The following is a 20,594-nucleotide window of genomic DNA, read 5'->3' on the forward strand; positions in this document are numbered from 1 at the left end:
TAATTTTAATGTTGCTGACAGTCTGGTGTAGATTTACATGTTTTATGTTCTATAAATATATTAAAGATCTATGCAGTCTTTCACGTTTTCAAAGTGCAAATTTTGCGAATGGAACTGACTTACTTTCCTGCTGTTCTTCATTCAGGTATCACAAAAAATGGTTCTTCGAAATAGAAGAGGTAAGATCATATTAAACAATGGACAAGTTGAAAGTCAAGTTTATACTGGTTAACTGAAGCTAAGGAACAAATGACACACTCTTAACATTTGGTCGTAAGTGGTAGCCCATCACTTTAAAACACTCTTATGATGACACATACAACTTGAACATAAGCAGCACCATTTTTTAACATGCACAGTATCTACCAACAGAGACTCTACTCATGCAGTGTTTGCAGGAGTGTACTAGATACAAGACTGACAAGGATATATGCCTGTGTGTGCTGGCTTATATTTATTTGTGTCAGAGGGACATCGCTGGCGGATGGTCCCACCACACCAGGGGACTGAGTGTCAACAACAGGAGGGCGGTGACCTCATCAAACCCAGGAAGCTGCCAAATCCAGTCCTGGCTTCCCACCAACACCGAGCCCTTCACCAAGAGCTGCTATTCTGCCACAGAAGGTGAGGAAACACTGCGCTCTGTACCTGCCATCTGTAACCAGGTCACACAGGCAGTAGGAACGGGCCGATCCATGTACACACAAGTGGGATATGATAAGTCAAGGTACGTCTACTCAGCTGCTCTAAGAAAATATTTTATTTGTCTCCTGCCTCAGTCAGAGAATCCTCTTATACCTTATGTCAAGCGGAACAGTGTTGTGGCTGGGGATAAGCCACATGTTTAGGTGGTGTTTAACACTGATCACATCAAAGATACAAGAGATCACTGATAATCTCTCAACAGGGAGGCAAGTGCTTTCACTCTCTTGTGTCTGAGAAAGCAAACATGTAAATCACTACACAGAGTTTGGTTTGTGGTTCTTATGCGGTTGGACAAAAAGCTACTTCAGGAACCCAATGACATTGTGTCCAAATGTCCATATGATGATATGATTACTCAAGATAACTCCCAGACCTCATCATTGAGCTTCATTTAGAGCTACCTTTAATTTATGTTCCGGGGAAGTCATTTTCTTTTTTGGCTGCTTATCGTCATGCAGTGATCTATCTCATCAGTATTCCCTCTTACTCCCCCCCACCCTCATGTGTCCTCAGAGGTCTACTGCCCAGAAAAAGGACAGAGCAGCAGTGTGTGCTGGAGCGCAGACAGCAAGAGCAGAACAAGCAGAGCGAGCTGGCCCTCTGTCCTCCCTCTGACCTGGAGATGAAACTCTGTGCAAGGCGTACGTATGTTAACCACAGAAACCTGGGGAATCCAGCATTTGTAATCATATATTCTACTTTTTGGGCGTGTGTGAGCAAGCCTGCAGATATTGGCAAATATGCAATGTTACTGAGGAGGATGTCCAAACACAGATGTTTCCTGTCTTGCAGTATGAGCTGGAAGAGGAGAAGAGGAGTGAGAGCCTGCAGAACGAACCTGAGTTTGTTCGTGTGAGACGAACCCTGAAGTGTATCCAAACCTTTTCCTAGTGACGAGCACAGTAAATGGACAAATTAATTCATCACAGATTGGCAATTGAATATATTTCGGATTGGATTAATCAAAATTCAGCTCCCTTATTTTAATACTAATGTTTAAGCATAATGGATCATGTAGATTCACACGGCAGTTTGGAATTTCCCAATGTAACATGCTTGATGTCCATCATCCATCATCCATCCATCTTCATCTGCTTATCCTGGGTCGGGTCGCGGGGGCAGCAGCTCCAGCAGGGGACCCCAAACTTCTCTTTCCCGAGCCACATTAGCATATATTATTATTATATTATTCGTCAGGCCACATGCTTGATGTAGTTCCTCTAAAACCTGGGTTGTGTAAAATCAAAGCATGTTTTTACAATTGAAACATTTCTAAATATAACAGCTATAGAAGTAAGGCAATTTTATTTAGTATTATATTAGCATTTGGTATTTTTTTTTAAAGCATTTTGTGAAGTCCTCATGGTAGCAATTCTGCCTTTTGTAGAGAAGTGTACAACATGCATTCATTTGAATATGACATATCCTTTCAAACAATGAATACATAAGAATATAAGTGACAAAAATACATTTAAAATGTTTAATAAAACATCCAGGGAGGCTGACCATGTACGTCAAAACACTGAAACTTAAAAGCTGAATTGAATCAGAATCTGCTAGTGACAACAGCGAGAGAACGGTTATGTCATTATTCACAAAAACGCAACAGCAGTCTGAAAATGAGCTCGGTTGTATGTTGCTCCTTTTGGAGCTTTCCTTTTGTTGTCATTTGTGCTCAAACGTATCGTACCCTTTAATCAACGCTGTACACATTTCACAAGTTTTAGGACACAGCTACTGACATCACAGGGTAAGTTCAGGTTGGAGAGCTTAACATCAGAAAACAAAGTAATCACTGAATAATGATTGGTGGACTGTAAAATGATGTTTCGCGTTTAAAAAAGTGACCAAGTGCCAGCTGCTAGTCTATATCAAGTTTCTCGATCTGAATCTGTGGTGCGCTCCAAACAAACATTCATAAAATAACTTGGTATCTCTGCACAGTAAATGTGCGTATGTATGACCTAAACTTTAAAGTGAGACTGTTGCAGTATAAGGAATAAGAAGGCCTGCTGAATAAAACACATTCAACCATTTTCTCTTACACATTCTTCGCACCTCCAGATACATGAAACCTTGTGTACCATTGACCGTAAACAAGTTTTACATTTAAAAAAATTAACATTTCTTGTCCATTAATTCTGTGAATCATAAGTACCCCTCTCCCCAACATGTTTATAAATACAAATACTACTCACAAGCAGCAACCACAGGCCACGTGTGCTTCTGTCTCATCTCAACACCAGTGTGTTGTGTTTGCTGCTGAATAAATTAACAATAAATAAAGTACAAAAAAATTAGCTTTCACAAAAAATGTAGACATCATGGCAGGGTAACAACCTCCCGTCTGTGTTTCCATGTACTATCTACTACACTGAAATAACCTTGAAACATATCTTGTAGTGGAACTATTTAGCAAGAGGTGCGGCAGAAGAAGCACAGACAGAGGAGAGAAGTAGGCCACCGATGTGGTAAACAGAAAGGAAAAAGCAGAGCACTGACATGAGCATGGGTCCAAATAACAAGGCCAAGGGAATTTATGGGTCAAAAACGACACGAGGCTGAAGTTGGCTTCCTATTCAAGCGTTCTGAATAGTGACTTGTTTCACTATCAGAATGCGATCCATTCGGTCGGTAACATTTGAAAAGTCACAGCCGCACAATTTTACCCCCATTCACGTTAGCCGAGGTCTAAACCGCAAGTTGGCTTGCCTGGCCGGCAAAAGTCAACACAGTGGACGCTGTAGCGCTACCGCCAACTAGCGTTTGTCTGCGTAATTGCAGAACAACAGCGACACAGACGCACAAGTATAAATGCCTGGCTAGGCAAGTAGCCCTGACGCATGAGTATAAATCAAGCTTAAGCCAGGGCGAGTAAAAAAACAAAACTACTGTATTTCGACTAATCAGACCTGGACTAGACTAACATGTTTAAAAGGTCCCACATCGTGCAAAATACTCTTTTATGTATTTTCTACAGAAATGTGTGTTCAAAGAAACCATCCTCTCTTTTAATCCTGCTCTGTCTTTCAGTAAATGTGTATGCAAACACGCTGTTTCGATTTGGCTCCCAGCATGACATCAGGAATGGAGCTATCTAGCGCAGCCTTTATGAGTGAATAAAGTTGTTTTTGTACAGTAATCATTGATGCATATACTCGCATAGCCAGACATAACTCGACACATCGTTTAAACACTGTGCCAGCTAGTTGCCCCTCTGGTGGCTTCCTAAAGTTGACCTATCAGAAGAAAGTGGCCTTTCAGGGAGTAGGGGCAGAGTGTTCGGACAGAGGATGAACAGAGGTGCTGAAGCAGTGGACAGTATGAGAAAAATAATGTGTTTTTTGAACAATAAAGGATGTAAACATTTTCTAGTAGACACCAAAAATAAAAGTATAAACCTGAAAATGAGCATAATATGGGACCTTTACAGCCCATTTTCAGATTTGTGAAACATATTTTCTTATTTGTGAAGACAGAAAAAAGGATATGTCATTGCTTTTCCTCGATCCAGTCCACTTTAGACCAGTTCTAGCTCAAAACCCAATATATCTAAATTTGTCAAACCTATTTTAAATTAACATGGACCGTTTAACACCCAGCTGGTGAAAGTGGTGAAAAAAGACAAAAATGATAGCATATAGTGTTTTTGAGCTAGACCTGCTCTTATCTTATCTATATAAAGAAAAAGCGGTGAAATTGACCATTTTTTGGTTCTCGGCATTATAAAAATGGTTCCCCAAATCTTGAAATAGGATTTTAACAGCAATAAGGGATTTTGATGATTTCTGGGACTTGTTACACAACTTTAAATGGTGTAACAATGGCGAATTGGTCGAAAAACATTATGCCTCAACTTTTTCCGGACTTAAGGAGATACAAATCAAAAGCCAACTTCAGCCTTGTACAATGGACAAAAATTAAGGAATTCCATCCTTCCTTTGGCAACACTGCGAGGGTGGCACACCCCAGTCATATACATAGGACAACCGCAGCTTGACTTCCTCCTTGCAGAGCCTGCCGTCACGCTGCAGAGTCTGGTGTTTTTCCAACATGTCCTCCAAGCTCTGCTTATGTGTCACCAAGTATTTGTTGTTGCAACCACGCGATTTATACTCCGTGTCAAAGCGTGGGTCATGTGTCCGCCGAACATCCACAGGAGCCAGCCAGGCGCCCAGTGACACATCCTCACTCTGCCACGTCTTGAAGTAGGCTGCATTAAGATGCACAAAACGTACGAGGTCAGCCGAGAGGATGTAACCCCCACCCAGTGCGTAGGGCAGGTAGTAGTCACAGAGCTCCCACGAGCTTTCCCGCCACTTCCCAGCTGTTTTCACTCGGCCTCTCCCTGAGAAGAAGCCCCAGTACAACCGGTTGGGCTCTTTCCCCTTCAGCTCCTCCTTAAGGAGGTCCAGGCGAGCGAATGTGTCATCATCTGCTTTGAGGACAAACTTGAACTCCACATTCTGGTCCAGCCAGGAGTACATGTGCAGCAGCTTCAGTGTTAAGTTCTCGTAAGAATCTCGCAAGTCAGGCAGTAACAGCAAATCCTTGTGCCGCCCTTGCTCTGTGTTAAGGTTCTGAAGGTCCTCATTGGGAAGCCCCTGAGTTCCCACCACAAACATGGCCAGAACATCGGAGTCCCGCTTGGCCAGCCAGGTGCTGCGGATAATACTCCTTCGCTCTGTGTACTTGGGGCCGGTTGTGATGAGGACCACAAGGAATGCGGACAGGTCTTTGGATGTGGAGGGGGGATTATGCGGCTCTGGACGGGATTGCAAAGAATTGGCACGAGGGGCTAGGCCTGGAGGATCCTGGTGGCCCTGTTTCAGGGTTTCAGAGGTACATTTAGCCAAGAAGACCAAAACTACAGCGAAGCTGCACACAGTGCCAATGACCAGGGCTGTCTTGTGGCGGCACACTAGACGCAACAGATTCATGGTGCTGAGTCTGGAATGAAAAACACTGTTAGCATTAATGTAATTCAAAATATCAGGTTGATGTCAAAACATGCATTAAACTTTTCTGCTTTACATTTCTGTATGCATCATGAGGGAATATCAAGTGGCTCAAAGAGCAGAGTTTGACATATAACAAAATAAATTTGTGTTTCTCATCTCATGGTAAATTAAATATATGCCTAAATGATGGTGCAGTTAATAATCACACAGCACAAAATATTTGCATCAGCTGGTTTTATGGCAGTGTTTACACACATTCCAGATGTAAACAAACATTTATGAGCATCAGAAAAGATGTCTATAGAGTTTGTGTATAGTAACAAATGGCATTAAATTGGTCGTAGCACCTTCAGTTCCTGTGCTTTAAAGTTTAGTAGGTTACCTTAAATCTACAGATTTTGCCTTGAATAACGGCAGCAATCGAGCACGTTAGCAAGGTAACCTCGACTCAGCTGCACACCTATGTCTTTGTAGCACAGTAAACTGTCACAACAGTGTTGTAAGCAGTTGTAAAAGAATGATTGTTAGTTACCTTAGCTAGTTAAAAGGTACCTGTCCCGTGAATGATACAGCCAGGGGGGCCCACAGACGACAGCTGTGCAGGGCTAATGCTAGCTACCGAGATAAGACCCTCTGCGCACTTTGCAATCTCACTCCGCTGAATGCAAACTCACACAGGCTGCTCATACTGGTCTAAACATGAGATAAACACCGCCCAGTTTAGCGTCGTCGACAGGCAGGTTACAATAAGCAGGTTAAATCGCTCGCTGGGAGAGTTGAGCCCTGTATCGATCTAACGTTATTCATTTTTTTTGTCTCGTAGTGTGGTCACTAGTCCACCAAGTCAGTTCTGTGTGGCAATGACGAAGAGGAAACGGAAGTGAAGCCCCCGCAAGAAGGGAATTAAAGTAATAAAGAAAATAAACACCCTTTTTTGTTTACTTTCTGTTATTGTTATTTACGTTATTAGAATAAATTGCATATAATCTACACGGGAGGAAACGCTTGGTTGTGTTAGTTAGTTTTTTTGCGAACAACGGATAGGATATCACAATCACATATTTAAAAAACAATAGATCACTGACAACATTGTTTTATTAAATATGGCACGTGTAATCAGAAAAGGCATTTTAAGAAGGATAATGTAAAGAAGGATCAGTTTGAGGACAGCTGCTGACTGGAGCATGCGCACTTTCATGAAACGACTGATGCAGCGTCAAGTTTGCAGAGCATCACCAGAACAAGACCGAATGTTAAAGTTTTGCTTCAAAATAAAAGCACAGTAGTAGCCGCATTAAATTAAAATGGACTTCATAGGCTGAGCATCACAACCTCAACAACATCAAGAAATGTTACCGATGTAGGTCCAAACACCCTTAATTATTTTCTTATATGGTTGGAATTTTTTAACTGTGATTCTAGATCTGAACAAGTAACGTTAGTGAACCTTTCAACTTGCAGGCGTGTGCAAATCTGTCTTATTTAACACCCCACTTTTGAATTGCTCAATTTGGAGTGTATTTCAGCGTTGTATATACTATCTTACATAGCCCTTGGCATGGCAATTTAATTTAAATTAATTGTAATTTCCTCGTAAAATATATAATTAAAAACATGTAACGTTACTTTGAGATTCAGAAGGCGTTTAGGGGGATTTTATTTTGAAATATTTAAGCGGAAGTTAAATGTTTCATTGCGGGCAAAGACGCAGACAATTTGTATTAGCTAGAAAAATAATGGCCTCATCGTAGTAATCTAGTCTGCCGTTAGTACTTAACATTGGACAAATAAACACATTTGACCATGTAAGCTCTTAGCTTGATATATGTGTCCGTTAACTTTCAGTTTAGCTTAGTAACAGTACTTTACCGGGCAGCTCGGTAGCTAGCACAACGTTAACTGACGTCAACGTTGGACGAGGACAGTGGCAAGCGATGACGGTCAGGAGAGCCAGCCGACATCCTCGGACATGCCCAGCTTTGCTCGCCATCTTTCTGCTAATTTTGAGTGTGCAGCTGGCGAAAACAGCCTCTGAATATGATCCATACAAAATCCTGGGTGTCAGCAGGAGTGCGAGTCAAGCAGAAATCAAAAAGGCATACAAGAATCTCGCCAAAGAATGGTGAGTGACTAACATCAGGTCCGCCGAGGCCATCACATGTTGTTGGCTGTAGCAGATATGCCCTGTTTACTTAACACTGTACATCTGACCCCTGAAGCGGTGCTTGTTGTCACTTTACCAGCTAGTGTAACGTTAATTTAAAACGTCAAACTGAGAGCCTTTTTAACCAAGAATGACCGAGCAGTGATTTATGATGTCATGTCTGGGCTGTTTTTTAGGCATCCAGACAAGAACAAGGACCCTAAAGCTGAGGACATGTTCATCAAGATTTCTAAGTCATACGAGGTGGGTTAAAAAATGCTTCACAACACTGTATTTCATACAAGCTCCAGCTGACACCTCTGACAGGCAGTATCTTTTCTATGTTTCACTTTCTTGATCTCTGTGACATTAATAACACAGTCCTCTTACCTCTCAGATCCTGTCCAATGAGGAGAGAAGGTCCAACTTTGACCGCTACGGGCAGATGGATGAAAACCAGCCCTTTGGACAGTCGCAGCATCCAGGTTTCCGCAGCTTCCAAAACAGCTTCTACTTTGATGAGTCTTTTTTCCATTTCCCCAGGTAGTCCATGTTCAGATATCAGATTTGTTTATCGTTTATCATCAAGTAGTTGTCAGCTGTCTAAATCACAGCAGCAGCATGCTTTGGACCTAATACTGTTTCACAAGGGAACGGGCCTCTTCATCTGTCTCTTCTGGCAAAAATATTTCTTCCTCTATGCTCCCATACAGGAGCTTTGTTATTAAACATTTAATTTCCAGCATGCAGCTGTGTCCAGTCCACAGTGAGTGGTGTAGGTTGGGCTCCTCCTTGTGTTTGCTACTGAAACTGCTATCATCCTAGATCTGAGATTTGTAGCTGCAAGCAGTTATTGTCCCATTCCCAAATTTCATGTCATGTTTTACAAAGTTGTACGATGAAGTCCCGTAGTGTGGAAACATTAAATTAATTATACAACTAATCAATCAACTGAAAATGGATGACACCTTGATTAAATACTGTCATTTGCTTGCTATTGCTTCTTAATTGTGAGGATCTCATACCATTGTGAATGGAATACCTTTTGGATTATTTGCCCAGAATAAGCTAGTTAAAGATATCAGATTGAGCTCTTCTAATCTACAGTGTTTCTTTTTAAACAGTTTTACTATATGAATAATTAAAAATCATTAGTTGCAAACTTGTCATTCTAATGTCCTTATGTTGCACAAATTGCAAAAATTATAAATTATACATGTTTTTTTCCTCCCAGGTCATGTCCTGATAGCACCCTGTAGGCTATGTCTGAAAAAAAAAAAGGCTCACTGTCATGCGTTGCTAACCCTCCTCCAGGGCCAGGGACTTTGCAGACAGCAAGTACCTGCTTCACCACGCGCAGTTTAACAGTGATGTCCTTCCAGACAGCCACAAGAGGCCGTACCTAATCAAAGTGACCTCTGAGTGGTGCTTTGCATGCATCCACATTGAGCCAGTGTGGAAGGAGACAGTGCAGGAGCTGGAGCCGCTGGGTAAGTCTGCTGCTTAAATATAACTCCCATCAGTTTGTCCCACCACACTCTGAGGATCAGGGATGGTTTTCCTAAAAGCATTATAACATAGTTGATGTTTAACGCAGCTGTCGGCTATTAGTAGGAGTGTTAAGATGCTTTACAGTGAGCCAGCCATTTCTTTAATTATTCATTAGGATTTATTAGCTCTTTTTGGTTTTCTGGAATAGCGGGGAAAAGAAAATAGCTTGGTACAAAAAGCTATCTCTAGCTTTTGTTGAAAAAATATTCTAGTTAAATTTGTAGCATTCACTCTAAAGAAACATTAATTACTTTTTTGGCCACTTTGTTGCAGAACACAACAAGTGTAACTGCATGCACGTTTGACATATTATGGCCTTATTGTAAAGTAGCTATGGCAAACTATTGGCTATTTACACATAAAGCAGACAATAGTGTTCATTTGTAGTAGTGTAGTTGTGGCGCCCTCACAAACGAAAGTACAATATTCATGCTCTTTCTAGCACAGTTTTAATCTTCACTAACTCCTGAGAAATACACTTAGTAGCCAATTTAATAGGTACACCTGTATAATCTGTTTGAAAAAGCCCTGCCATAACATAGAGAGTCCTTGTTCATAGCTTCTTTACAAAGCTATTCTGTTTTTGGGGACATTGTCGAAAATGTGTAAATTTATTGTTTATTACTGAGGTCATAGTTAAGGGTAGTGCTGTCCCGGACTGCGTTTTATTCTTATCTTTCATTACCTATTTACATGCATGATGGGGCAGAATATTGGAAACACCTCACAGGAGCCCAGTACAACACGAATTCGTTGTTGAAAGTCAGCTTTGGGTTTTTTTTCTCTGTCGCTGTGGTATACAGCGGTATGGATATACAGGATTCTGTGTAGACACCAAAAACAGGTGTATGCATCTTTTATGAACTCTGTCCATTAGGAAGTTCCTTACTCATTTCAAAGACTTGAAATCCCACAACTTCTTCGACTGGAGCTTCAAAGTGGTTGTTTGGTGAAAGAGAGAATTCACTGTAAAATAGGATCCATGTTTGTTCTGTCGGTATCATTTTGCTGCTCACTTTTAATCTGTGAATTTTAACCAGTCCCTACCTTAACGACAAACAGGGATTTTGCTGGAGTATATGCACAATTGTACATGTACAAAATCACTGGAGTAACGTAATATATATCAAATGTGTTTAAGGTGTTGTTTTTTCCTTCATTGCAACAACACTTGTGTTTTGCTCCACTGTGTACAATAGCAATCTATTTTACTATTACACAAGGTGTTGGCATTGGCATTGTGGACCTGGGTTATGAGCGTCGCCTGGCCAACCAGCTGGGAGCTCACCGCGCTCCCTCCATCATCGGGCTGGTGAACGGCAGGGTGACCTTCTTCCATCAGGCTGTGGTACGGGAGCACCTGCGACAGTTTATTGAAGACCTGCTTCCCAACAAGCTGGTGGAAAAGGTAAATGAAGCAGACTAAATATACTACTGCTACATGTGTGCTATCTACGAAGAATTTTAAGTTCACTTCAGTTTTATTTATAAAGAGCCAATTCATAACAAGCCAGCCAAACTGAACTGTGGCACAGTTTGCTTTGTTTCTTTCTTTCTGTCTGTTTATTGTTGATGTACGATCTGGAGTATGCAAAGGATCTGGTCAATTTTGAAAATCGACCGGATTCTCTATACTGATCTGTGTCTGACTTACTGCCTGGTTCATCTGCTCTGTGTTGCTTGACACGGCTTCAGTCAAAAATACACTGGCAGTGAATACTGAACTTTAGCAAAACTTCATTAAAAAAATCGCAAATCGAATCGTAATCGCAATATCTGGCAAATAAAACGCAATTGAATTTTTTCCCCCAAGTCGTTAAGCCCTAGTGGATATGGTTTCCGCCTCCCAAACTTAAACTGGGACCTGGTTCCACTGGAGAGGAGCTTGATAGCTGAACGCTCTGGCTCCCATTCTACTTATGGAGACTTGGAACCACACGTAACCTTGCATTCTGGGAGCGCAGTGCTCTGGTGGGGTAGTAAGGTACTATGAGCTCTTTAAGATAAGACGGTGCCTGACCATTAAGGGCTTTGTTGGTGAGCAGAAGGATTTTAAATTCTATTCTGGATTTTACAGGAAGCCAGTGCAGAGAAGCTAAAATAGGACAATCTCTTTTCCTGGTTCTTCTCAATACCTGCAGCTTTCTGGATCAACTGAAGAGTCTTAATGGACTTATTCGAGCAGCCTGATAATAAAGCAATCCAGCCTAGAAGTAACAAATGCATGGACTAGATTTTCTGCTTGATTTTGAGAAAGAATATACCAGATGGGCTCCAGTACAATAACTTCAGTTATTTGTGTGTAAAATCAGAAATTACAGGTCATCCAAGTTGTTACATCTTGAAGGCACATTTGAAGTTTAGCTAACTGATTAGTTTCATCTGGATCTTGATCGATAGACATAATTGAGTATCATCTGCATAACAATGAAAGTTTATGGAGTGTTTCCTGATAATATTGCCTAAATGAAGCATATATAAGGTGAACAGGAGTGGTCCAAGCGCAGATACTTTTAGAAGTCCGTAACTAACTTTGGTGTGGGTGGAGGATTCATTGTTAACATGTACAAACTGAGATTGATCTAATAAATACGACTTAGACCAGCTTAGAGCGGTTCCTTTTAATGCCAATTAAATGTTCTAGTCTCTGTGATAGGATAAGATGGTCAATTGTATTGAATGCAGCACTAAGATCTAACAAGACCGGTACAGAGAAAAGTGCTTTGTCTGATGCAGTTAGAAGGTAATTTGTAATTTTCAGTGGTGTTGTCTCTGTGCTATGACACACTTCAAATCCTGACTGATTATCCTTAAATAAAGTATTGCTATGTAGAAAATCGCACAACAGATCGGTGCCTGCTTTCTCCAGGATCTTAGAGAGAAAGGGACAGGTAGATATAGGTCTATTGTTGGCTTTAGGGCTGCAGCTAACGATGATTTTAGTACTCGAAGCTTCTACAGATTATTTCATTGATGCATCGTTTAAGAAGTACATTTTCTTGGCGGAGGCGCATCCCCTCAAGAGTGCGTTTCATCCAGGGGTATTTTAAGTCAGATATTTTTTATGAAATGTATAGAACCAATCTATAGACCATGTGATTATTTGTACATAGATGAATAATAGGCCTTTTTGGTTATAACTGAAGGTACAGGCCTGATTAAGTTAACACATATGTACAAATGCAACTCATAATGTGCAGTTTTACAAAGTGTGAAGTGGTGGTAAATAAAACAGGGTTTATTTAATTCAGCAAGAGTACATTTTTGTTGAACTTATTGCCATTGTTTCTCCAGATCACAGATAACAACTACATGGCATTTCTGGATAGTTGGCATGTGGAAAATAAGCCCAGCGTTCTCTTGTTTGACCAAGTCCCTATTGTTCCCCTACTCTACAAAGTAAGTTATGTATTTATACACACACACACACACACACACACACACACACACACACACACACACACACACACACACACACACACACAGTTTTCCACATTAGCATTGCACTGATTAGACTAAAAGCGCTGTTGTTCAGTTTGACTCTTCAAGTTGGTTAATATTCTGAGATCTGGGGCCTCATTTATGAAACTGTACGTAGGATTTATGTCAAAAGGTTGTTGCAGACAAAACAGTAAGTGCTTACACATAAATATATCCTAATTTATTACAGTGTGCATGCACGCCTCATGCTGTTTTCGCTTTACAACGCATCAACTTGAAATTTGGCGCATGAGAGCGAAGTTCTTGTCCCACCCTTTTAACGCCCATAGTTGCTTATAAATAGACATATTAATACACGCTGACCGCATCAAGGCAATGATGATGAAATCTGACAAGCAACAAGAAATTTCACCCAGTGTAAAACTGAAGTTCTTTTTCGGGAGGTTGAAGCAAGAGAGAAAATGTTTGGTGAACACAAAATGCCAAAAGGACATTATAGTGTCAACATGTGGAGGACGCAGTGAATGCTGTTGCCTCAGGACATCGAACCCTCTCCGAAATAAGAAAAAATAAAAGTAGAAGACAAAAGGTGCATAGCCTTACACAGACAGTGTTTGTGCCCTGGAGGAAAGGAGACACCGGAGCTCGACCCCCTTGCAGGAATGAGAATCCCTCCTGAGTATTGGCAGAGGAGGAGGGGGACACACATATATATTTACCATATTAATGAGAATAAGTTTCATAACATGCAAGTTTTTAATAATAATAGATTAAATATGATTCCCAAACACATATGAGGTGTTCTTTTGCTAAAACCATATATCTCTGTTTATTATTATCCGTTTATTATTATCTATTATTCATTATCCTAAATCATGTTTTTTTGTGTGTGTGCTCCAAGGACTATCAAACAAGTGTTTGCTTATTCATTTTAAAAATGGCTTTTATCTTTTTGCAAATTAACTCTTTGTAGTATACGTGAGAGGTGACCTTTTGATTTATTCCGCCTTCTGTTGTGACTACGCAACGTTTATAAATTAGGCCCCGGCTCCAGTAAGGTGGCAGGCTAGGGAACATGTGTATTGAACACCTTCTCTTATTTATTTGAATCTACTTATTTTTGATGCTCTCATCTTCCCACTCCGCTCTCCAGTTAACGGCGTTTGCCTTCAGAGATTATGTACACTTCGGCTACGTGGACCAGGGTGACCTGCAAAACACTCGGCTACTGCGGCAGTTCAACATAAACACATACGCCCCCACGATGCTGCTGTTTAAGGAGGATACAGAGAAGCCTGTTGACATCATCCAGGTATATCCAGCTCAGCTTGCAACCTACACCATCGCTTCCCTACAGTAGCTAAAACAGTAAATAAAACATTCTCCCCTGCCACTTAAACGTTCTCTTGCTTTACGCCCCCCACCCTTTCTCTCTTTCAGGCCAGAGGGATGAAGCGACAGATCATGGATGAGTTTGTCTCCAACAACAAGTTCCTGCAGGTGCCACGGCTGGTCAACCAGCAGCTTTTTGATGAGCTGTGTCCTGTCAAGCAGTTCCACCGACGGAGGAAGTAAGACATTTTATGAGCAGAATCCAAGCCCACGGGGCTTAATTTCTCACTTAAATGGACCTCTTGGTAATAAAACTTGATCAAAGAAAGCATTGTCTTTTCCCACAACTGTGTGTCTGCTGAATTGCTGTAGAAAGGAATGACAACTGTGAGAAACGGCAGTGATTGTCACTGTGAACGGAAATGTTGTGTAGTTAGGCTGCTGTAGCAGGTGAATTGACAGTGAATGGTTTGCAGGTACTGCGTGCTGCTGATCACAGGGGAGGACCAAGCCTTTCTTCCAGGCAATAAGGCCTTCCTGGACTTCGCTTCAATTAACAGAAAAGATGTGCTGCGGTTTGCTTACGTCTACCAGCGTCAGCAACAGCCTCTCTGTCAGGCACTGCTCCCTAATCAGGCTGTGCTCTCACCTCAGGTCAGTGACAGCGACACATACACAAGCACGCACACATCCATCAATCACATCCTTGTCTTTTACGCAAACTTGCTAACATGCTTCTAAAATCAAATGCATGTTACGAATAAAGCCGTCTGAATTTTCAGTCTTCCAGTATAAAGTAACGTTGAGGACAATGTGCACTTCTATACCCAGGACATACAGAATTTGATATGTGTCCGGTTACTGATATGTGCTCCCTGAAACTCTGCATATCCCCAGTTTACAGTAAAAGTGCTTTTTAACACCACTTGTAGGTGGTGATTCTTGAGAGGCGGAGCCAGGCTGGCAAGGTCCTGTACCACTCTGTGAGTGGTGTGTGGAACGGCAGTGAAGAAGACAAGTACCGCCTCCACGAACAGCTGGAGCTCCTTCAGAAAGACCCCACCTATCTGAGGTCAGACGCCACCCTTCCAGAACTCAACAACGAGATGGCACCCGTAAGATACAGGCGACACACACTCACCTTAGTCTGTGCTGCGACAACATTTCGATTAATGTCATTGTTTTATTTTTTATTTTCATCCTCCCAGGTGTTTATTGTTCAGTGGATGAACGCTGCCTATGATTACATCCTTCAGATATATGATGGCCTTCTCTACTCTAACTGGTAAGACAACACTCGCCCCAAATAGTCTGCAGCATGTAGTGCAAAAAAACAGAAAGAGAGACAAGGTGGTGTACTTTTGCTGATTTTTCTGAAATTGATCAGAAGCTGAATCATGCTTCTGTATCAAGATGTCACCAGGGTTAACGCATTAATTAATTAACATAGACAATTATTGTACCACACGTTAAAGCAGTTTTGTAAAAATTATTATTATTTTGAAAGTCTGTTGCTCACTGGCTCTGAATACACATACAGTCAAACCATGGGTCACTGGAGGGATTTTGATCAGCCTCCAAATCACCCACCCAAATAAGCAGTGGAGGGGTGCTGAAAATAAAATAAACCCAAGAAAACTGGACTCTGATTGTAACTTGTTTTAACAAGCTAGATAAAAAGTAATGCCCTTAATTGCAAGAAAATCATGCGATTAATTGCAATTAATGACAAGAAAATAGTTAAAATTTTTAATCATTGCCCAGCACTAATAATTATATGATTAAAGAACATGACAATTATCTCTTTTAAAGCATATTTTATTAAACAATAAAGGTACCCTGTTCAACATTAAATCAAAAACTATAAAGGGGGAATGTGTTCATTTATACAGTTAACAAACAGCAAGACAAACATCAGCTCTTGTTTTTATTTATAGTTCACAGGGTTCCTCTTGCAGTGTAATTGATATGAATTCCTGGATATTAAATGTTCATCAGCAATTTTCTGTTGTGGTCCCAGTAATATTTGTTCTTACTGAATCATGTCAACATGACATGGTTAAGCTCTGAGAATGAGAACAGCAAATACTGATAAACTGAATTTCTCTGGCAAAATAATATTTATACATGTAGATCTCCTCCAGTTTTTGAAACATTTAAAATAAATTACGTTTTTATTGTATTTTAAGTGTTCCCCTCTCACACTTTTACAAGGCAGCTGATCACTTTTTATTTATTATTATGTGTATTTTACTTCCCAATTTAATTATTTGCTTCAGTATATGTGCGCTCAACTCAGATGTAGGGATCGAAATGACCTAGTATCACATTCTTCTGATGTAAATAAACACACATTGGCTTTGTAGGCGCTGTACAGGAAAGCTTTCAGTCTCACATTTAGACGAGACACATAGAGCAGCATTCACAAACACGATTTACAACAGCATTTTTAAAATCCTGAAAACTTCTAAGACAAAGCACGGCAGGGAAAAGCACTTTTGTTTTCTTTAATGATTATTTTTGCTGTGTGGCAAAGAGGTTACCAGCGGAAAGAGGTGGGACCAAGTTGAGGCTGCTGTGTGTTTTCTCCTACATTTTTAAATAATAACGCGTTTCTCTCCTTAAGGCGAGAGATGATGCCGATCCTGTCGCTGATCTTCTCAGCTCTCTTCATTCTTTTTGGCACCGTCATCATTCAGGCCTTCAGGTGAGAGAGGCGTGACCCTTTTTCAGTACATTTTAATCATATACCCAAACATTTGATTTGGAATAAACTTTATTTAAAATGTGTTATACTTAATGCTAATGACAACATGTACTGTAGAAATGTGTTTGTTTAGCAATAGTGTATCATTTGACTCCACTCCACAGGCTGGATTGATTTGACACAAAGGAGTCAGAGTAGTGTGTGTCCACACTGATGATTTCTCTTCTGTTTTCTCAGTGAGCCAGGTGAGACCAAACCCCGTAAGCCAAAGCCAAAGGAGCAACCACAAACTGAAGACAATGATTCAAGTAGAGCCGGTACCTCAAGGTAACGTAGTGAAATGAGGAGAACACTAGAGGTACTTTGACCAAAGGTCACAGCTCATTTACTTGGGCAACATACTTCACTCACAATCTGAGTAACAACAGCAGAAAACTGTGAAAAAGGGAATGAATGATGGTTTTTAAAACATATGTTGCACTTAAAGGGCTGTTTATCCATCTGCCAGGACCACATGGGAGGGGGGTCTTTAAGTTGTCAAAGCAGCTCCTGTGGCCCCACAAAAAGATATTCTCATTAATAATTAAACATGGCTCTGTAGTATAGTGATTCAGACCAATGCTGCCCAAACTGCTATAAAAAGGTTTGTCATGTGGAGTAAGATATCTTACATGTCATTTAAGACATCATTGTTTGTGGACAATCAAGTGATTGAACCTAGAAGTCACCCGCTGACTTACAACACATGGAATTGTGTCATATTTGTTTATAGGAATAGATAAACATTTTGGAACAGCAAACCTTTGGTTGGTGTTCGAGTTGAGTTGGTCCCTTTGTTTTGCATTTTGATATACTGACGTGGACATTTGAGAAAATTTGGCAGCTGTGTGGGCACATACATACCTGACATATGCACACAGCATAATTAACATGCTCGAAAAAACTGCTTCTGAGTTATTTTAAGCCTGTCTAAATACAATACTCACATGCCGCATGTTTTTTGGTATCTGGAATCAGTCCTCCTCAGACTGGCCATAATTCCATCTTTTTTCCCCACTCTCTCTATCATACCTGTTGGTCCATGCAGCCGTCCGCCCAAGAAGGACTTTGTGGAAGTGACAGAGCTGACAGACATCACGTACACCAGCAACCTGGTTAAGCTGAGGCCCGGCCACATGAATGTTGTGCTGGTGCTCACCAACGCCTCCAAGACCGCCTTGCTCAGGAAATTTGCCAAGGAGGTTTTTTCTTTCTCTGGGTAAGTCTATGCACTGCATTTGTTTTCGTTTCTATTATTATTATTTGTTTCCAGTCTTGGACTGTAATTCCCGGAGACTTGGCACTTTTAAACTAAAAGTAAAACAGATGTTCCTTGTTTAAACAGGAACAGAAAAATATTTCAACAAACCGCTTACAGTATGTATGGTCTGTTGTGAATGAAATGAATGTGGAGATTGACCTGGATTGACGTTAGATTCCCTGAATCCAGTCCCCTCCTGTTTGTTTCTATTGGGTTATTTGTACATGTCAAAAAATAAAACTTATGAATGGGGACTTTAGACTATAACTTTTGTGTATACAAATGAATCTACGCCTGTACATTAATTAGTCCTTGAACCTACAAAGAGCCTATTAAAATTTGCTTTGAGCCTGAACATATCTTTACAGTTGTCAGCCCTCTGTCATGAGTTTGACTTTTGGCCCCTGACTTGGTCCCTACTTGGGATATTGCAGTAACTTGCCTTTAAATGACAGAACTAAGGGCTCATCATGGAATAGTATAAACACGAAGTACTTCATCACGTTTGTTTTTGACCAAGGCTTGGTCCACTTATTAATCCTAAACCCCTCTGCCACTACAGGACTCAGACCCTCCACTTCTCCTTCCTCAACGCTGATAAGCACCGCCACTGGATGCCCTCGCTCCTTCGCTCAACCTCTCATGCTATGCAGAGCGAGGGCTATTCAGACGAGGACGAGGAGTCTTTGGACTACAATGGCCATGTCCTGGCCCTCAACGGCTACAAGAAATACTTTTGCCTGTTTAGGCCCGTCTTCACAGGGGACGATCCCAACGACTCCTCGTCTGACGCCTCGTTCTCCTCTGACAGCAGGAGGAAATCCCGGTCCAGGTCCAGGTCCAGCTCCCACTCCCGATCCAGGTCCCGCTCCAGAGAGGACGGGGCTATACCCAAGAGAGGCTCCAGTAGGGCCACCAGCATAGAAGTCCACCATAAGCTTGACAGGCTGGGACTGTGGATGGAGAGGTTAATGGAGGGCACCCTCCCCAGATTACAGGTCCCTGCATGGCCCTCTCTTGATGAAACCACTAACTCCTCCTCCGCATAGAGCTGAGGTCAAAGTAAGAAAGGTACGATTGGTAGCGAATACACTTGGTGGTCTCGTCTCCTGGTTAAGAAAACTGCATAACAGTGTTGCAGTTTTTAAATTATTATTTAAGTTCTCTTGCGCTCAGGTAGGTGGCCGCACTGAACTGCTGCAACCTGCTTACAGGATGTCTTATTCCCTCTGTTATGTAGCGTGGAGCAGACGGAAACTGATGGCTTAGTTTAATGTGCTACCACAAACCTTTTAAAATGCTTAAGTAAAGGCAAAGTCTGATGTAAGTAAGATGACGGAAGAGAAAACAACAACAACAGCAGTTTCTCCTGAAATGCTGAGCTATATATATACATATGCAGGTGATGTGTGTTGTTGGCTAGCTGCAGCACCTTGCCAAGGAGATTATGACTGCATGCAGAGGAACATTTTCACATCACTTATATGCTCACATGTGACTGGAGTGTTTTTACTTTCTCAGTTTACTACCGACAAACGGCCAATAAGCATCATGGTACATGTGTAGCTCTGTGTGTGCCCGTGTGTGCCCGTGTGTGCCCGTGTGTGTGTGTGTGTGTGTGTGTGTGTGTGTGTGTGTGTGTGTTAGGGGGTTAGGGTTAGATTAACTCCAGTTCTCTGTTATTTTCCTCTCCTTTTAACTGCTCAACTTTCTACTCAAGTCCTTTGACCCAACAAGAGCCTCTAAAATTTGCTTTGAGCCTGAACACATCTTTACAACAGTCAGCCCTCTATCATGAATTAGACTTTGTCCTTCAGACACTATGTACGCTGTATATGATCTCGACATGGGCTTTCTTTGCAAGCAGTTTAATGCAAATAAAGGCTGAGCCTGATGCACTGAATTCATAGATAAATGATGAGCTTTATTTTTGCTTTTAGGAACCGTTGTTTGCCATTGTAGATCTGACACAGCCTTTTTGATTCCAGGCGGAGTATTTGACAGCTTTGTAAGCAGCAATAATCAACTTATTCACATAACACCATCTACATTTTTTAAGGATTAATGATTGAATAGGATTCTTCCTGATGTTTTTCTGCCCAGCCATGTCCTGCTGCCGTTTTGTTTAGAGATTTAACATTTAATATGCTGCCATGTGGTGCCCAAAATGTTGAAATCTGCCTTTTTGTCTTACACTTGCTGTTTATTTTTGGGCTGATTTCGCTTGTTTTTTTTTGTCAGTTGTCTGAATCAGGGAGAAACGATATCATGTTACACTTGCCCTTTTTAAGCCTGTGCCCTTAAACCACTGTAAATTTTAATGCATGGAATAAGTAGACCTAAAAGCCACTAATAAATGCACTGGCAACTTAAATGTTTCACCCCCTCTGTCTCCTCATTTTACTCTGTAATGGAATAATTTCCTGATCCACAAATAATATTTGCAGTACACTG

General features: G+C 41.1%; 3 protein-coding genes across 3 annotated transcripts; 2 read left to right on the plus strand and 1 right to left on the minus strand.

Annotated features, from left to right (window-relative positions):
• The first annotated feature begins 383 nt into the window (after positions 1-383).
• LOC119885888 lies at positions 384-1,838 on the plus strand. Its single transcript, XM_038696200.1, has 3 exons — positions 384-727; positions 1,219-1,346; positions 1,498-1,838. Exons 1-3 carry the CDS (start codon positions 384-386, stop codon positions 1,500-1,502), a joined length of 477 nt encoding a protein of 158 aa, XP_038552128.1. The 3' UTR covers positions 1,503-1,838.
• A 333-nt stretch (positions 1,839-2,171) lies between these two features.
• On the minus strand, positions 2,172-7,215 carry b3galt6 (UDP-Gal:betaGal beta 1,3-galactosyltransferase polypeptide 6). The gene is made up of 2 exons (XM_038696751.1): positions 6,199-7,215; positions 2,172-5,655 (listed from the first exon to the last, which is right to left on the minus strand). The coding sequence occupies exon 2, from the start codon at positions 5,643-5,645 to the stop codon at positions 4,626-4,628; it is 1,020 nt and encodes a 339-aa protein (XP_038552679.1). The 5' UTR covers positions 5,646-5,655; positions 6,199-7,215; the 3' UTR covers positions 2,172-4,625.
• A 182-nt stretch (positions 7,216-7,397) lies between these two features.
• LOC119886186 (dnaJ homolog subfamily C member 16-like) lies at positions 7,398-20,519 on the plus strand. The gene is made up of 15 exons (XM_038696750.1): positions 7,398-7,788; positions 8,007-8,073; positions 8,207-8,352; positions 9,124-9,299; positions 10,584-10,768; positions 12,655-12,759; positions 13,955-14,113; positions 14,242-14,372; positions 14,610-14,787; positions 15,066-15,248; positions 15,342-15,418; positions 16,760-16,840; positions 17,078-17,167; positions 17,928-18,098; positions 18,703-20,519. The coding sequence occupies exons 1-15, from the start codon at positions 7,601-7,603 to the stop codon at positions 19,187-19,189; spliced, it is 2,424 nt and encodes an 807-aa protein (XP_038552678.1). The 5' UTR covers positions 7,398-7,600; the 3' UTR covers positions 19,190-20,519.
• Positions 20,520-20,594: the final 75 nt, after the last annotated feature.

The sequence above is a fragment of the Micropterus salmoides genome, unplaced genomic scaffold, assembly GCF_014851395.1.
Source record: "Micropterus salmoides isolate LMB-PRFRI ecotype aquatic unplaced genomic scaffold, ASM1485139v1 Ms_hic_scaffold_4, whole genome shotgun sequence".
Lineage (NCBI taxonomy): Eukaryota > Metazoa > Chordata > Actinopteri > Centrarchiformes > Centrarchidae > Micropterus > Micropterus salmoides.

Coding starts and splice junctions, on each gene's coding strand:
- LOC119885888 (XM_038696200.1), top strand. CDS start 384: ATGCAGTGTTTGCAGGAGTGTACTAGATACAAGACTGACAAGGATATA. Junction 728..1,218: donor GTGGGATATGATAAGTCAAG/GTACGTCTACTC, acceptor ATGTGTCCTCAG/AGGTCTACTGCCCAGAAAAA.
- b3galt6 (XM_038696751.1), bottom strand. CDS start 5,645: ATGAATCTGTTGCGTCTAGTGTGCCGCCACAAGACAGCCCTGGTCATT.
- LOC119886186 (XM_038696750.1), top strand. CDS start 7,601: ATGACGGTCAGGAGAGCCAGCCGACATCCTCGGACATGCCCAGCTTTG. Junction 9,300..10,583: donor GCAGGAGCTGGAGCCGCTGG/GTAAGTCTGCTG, acceptor CTATTACACAAG/GTGTTGGCATTGGCATTGTG. Junction 10,769..12,654: donor CCAACAAGCTGGTGGAAAAG/GTAAATGAAGCA, acceptor TTGTTTCTCCAG/ATCACAGATAACAACTACAT.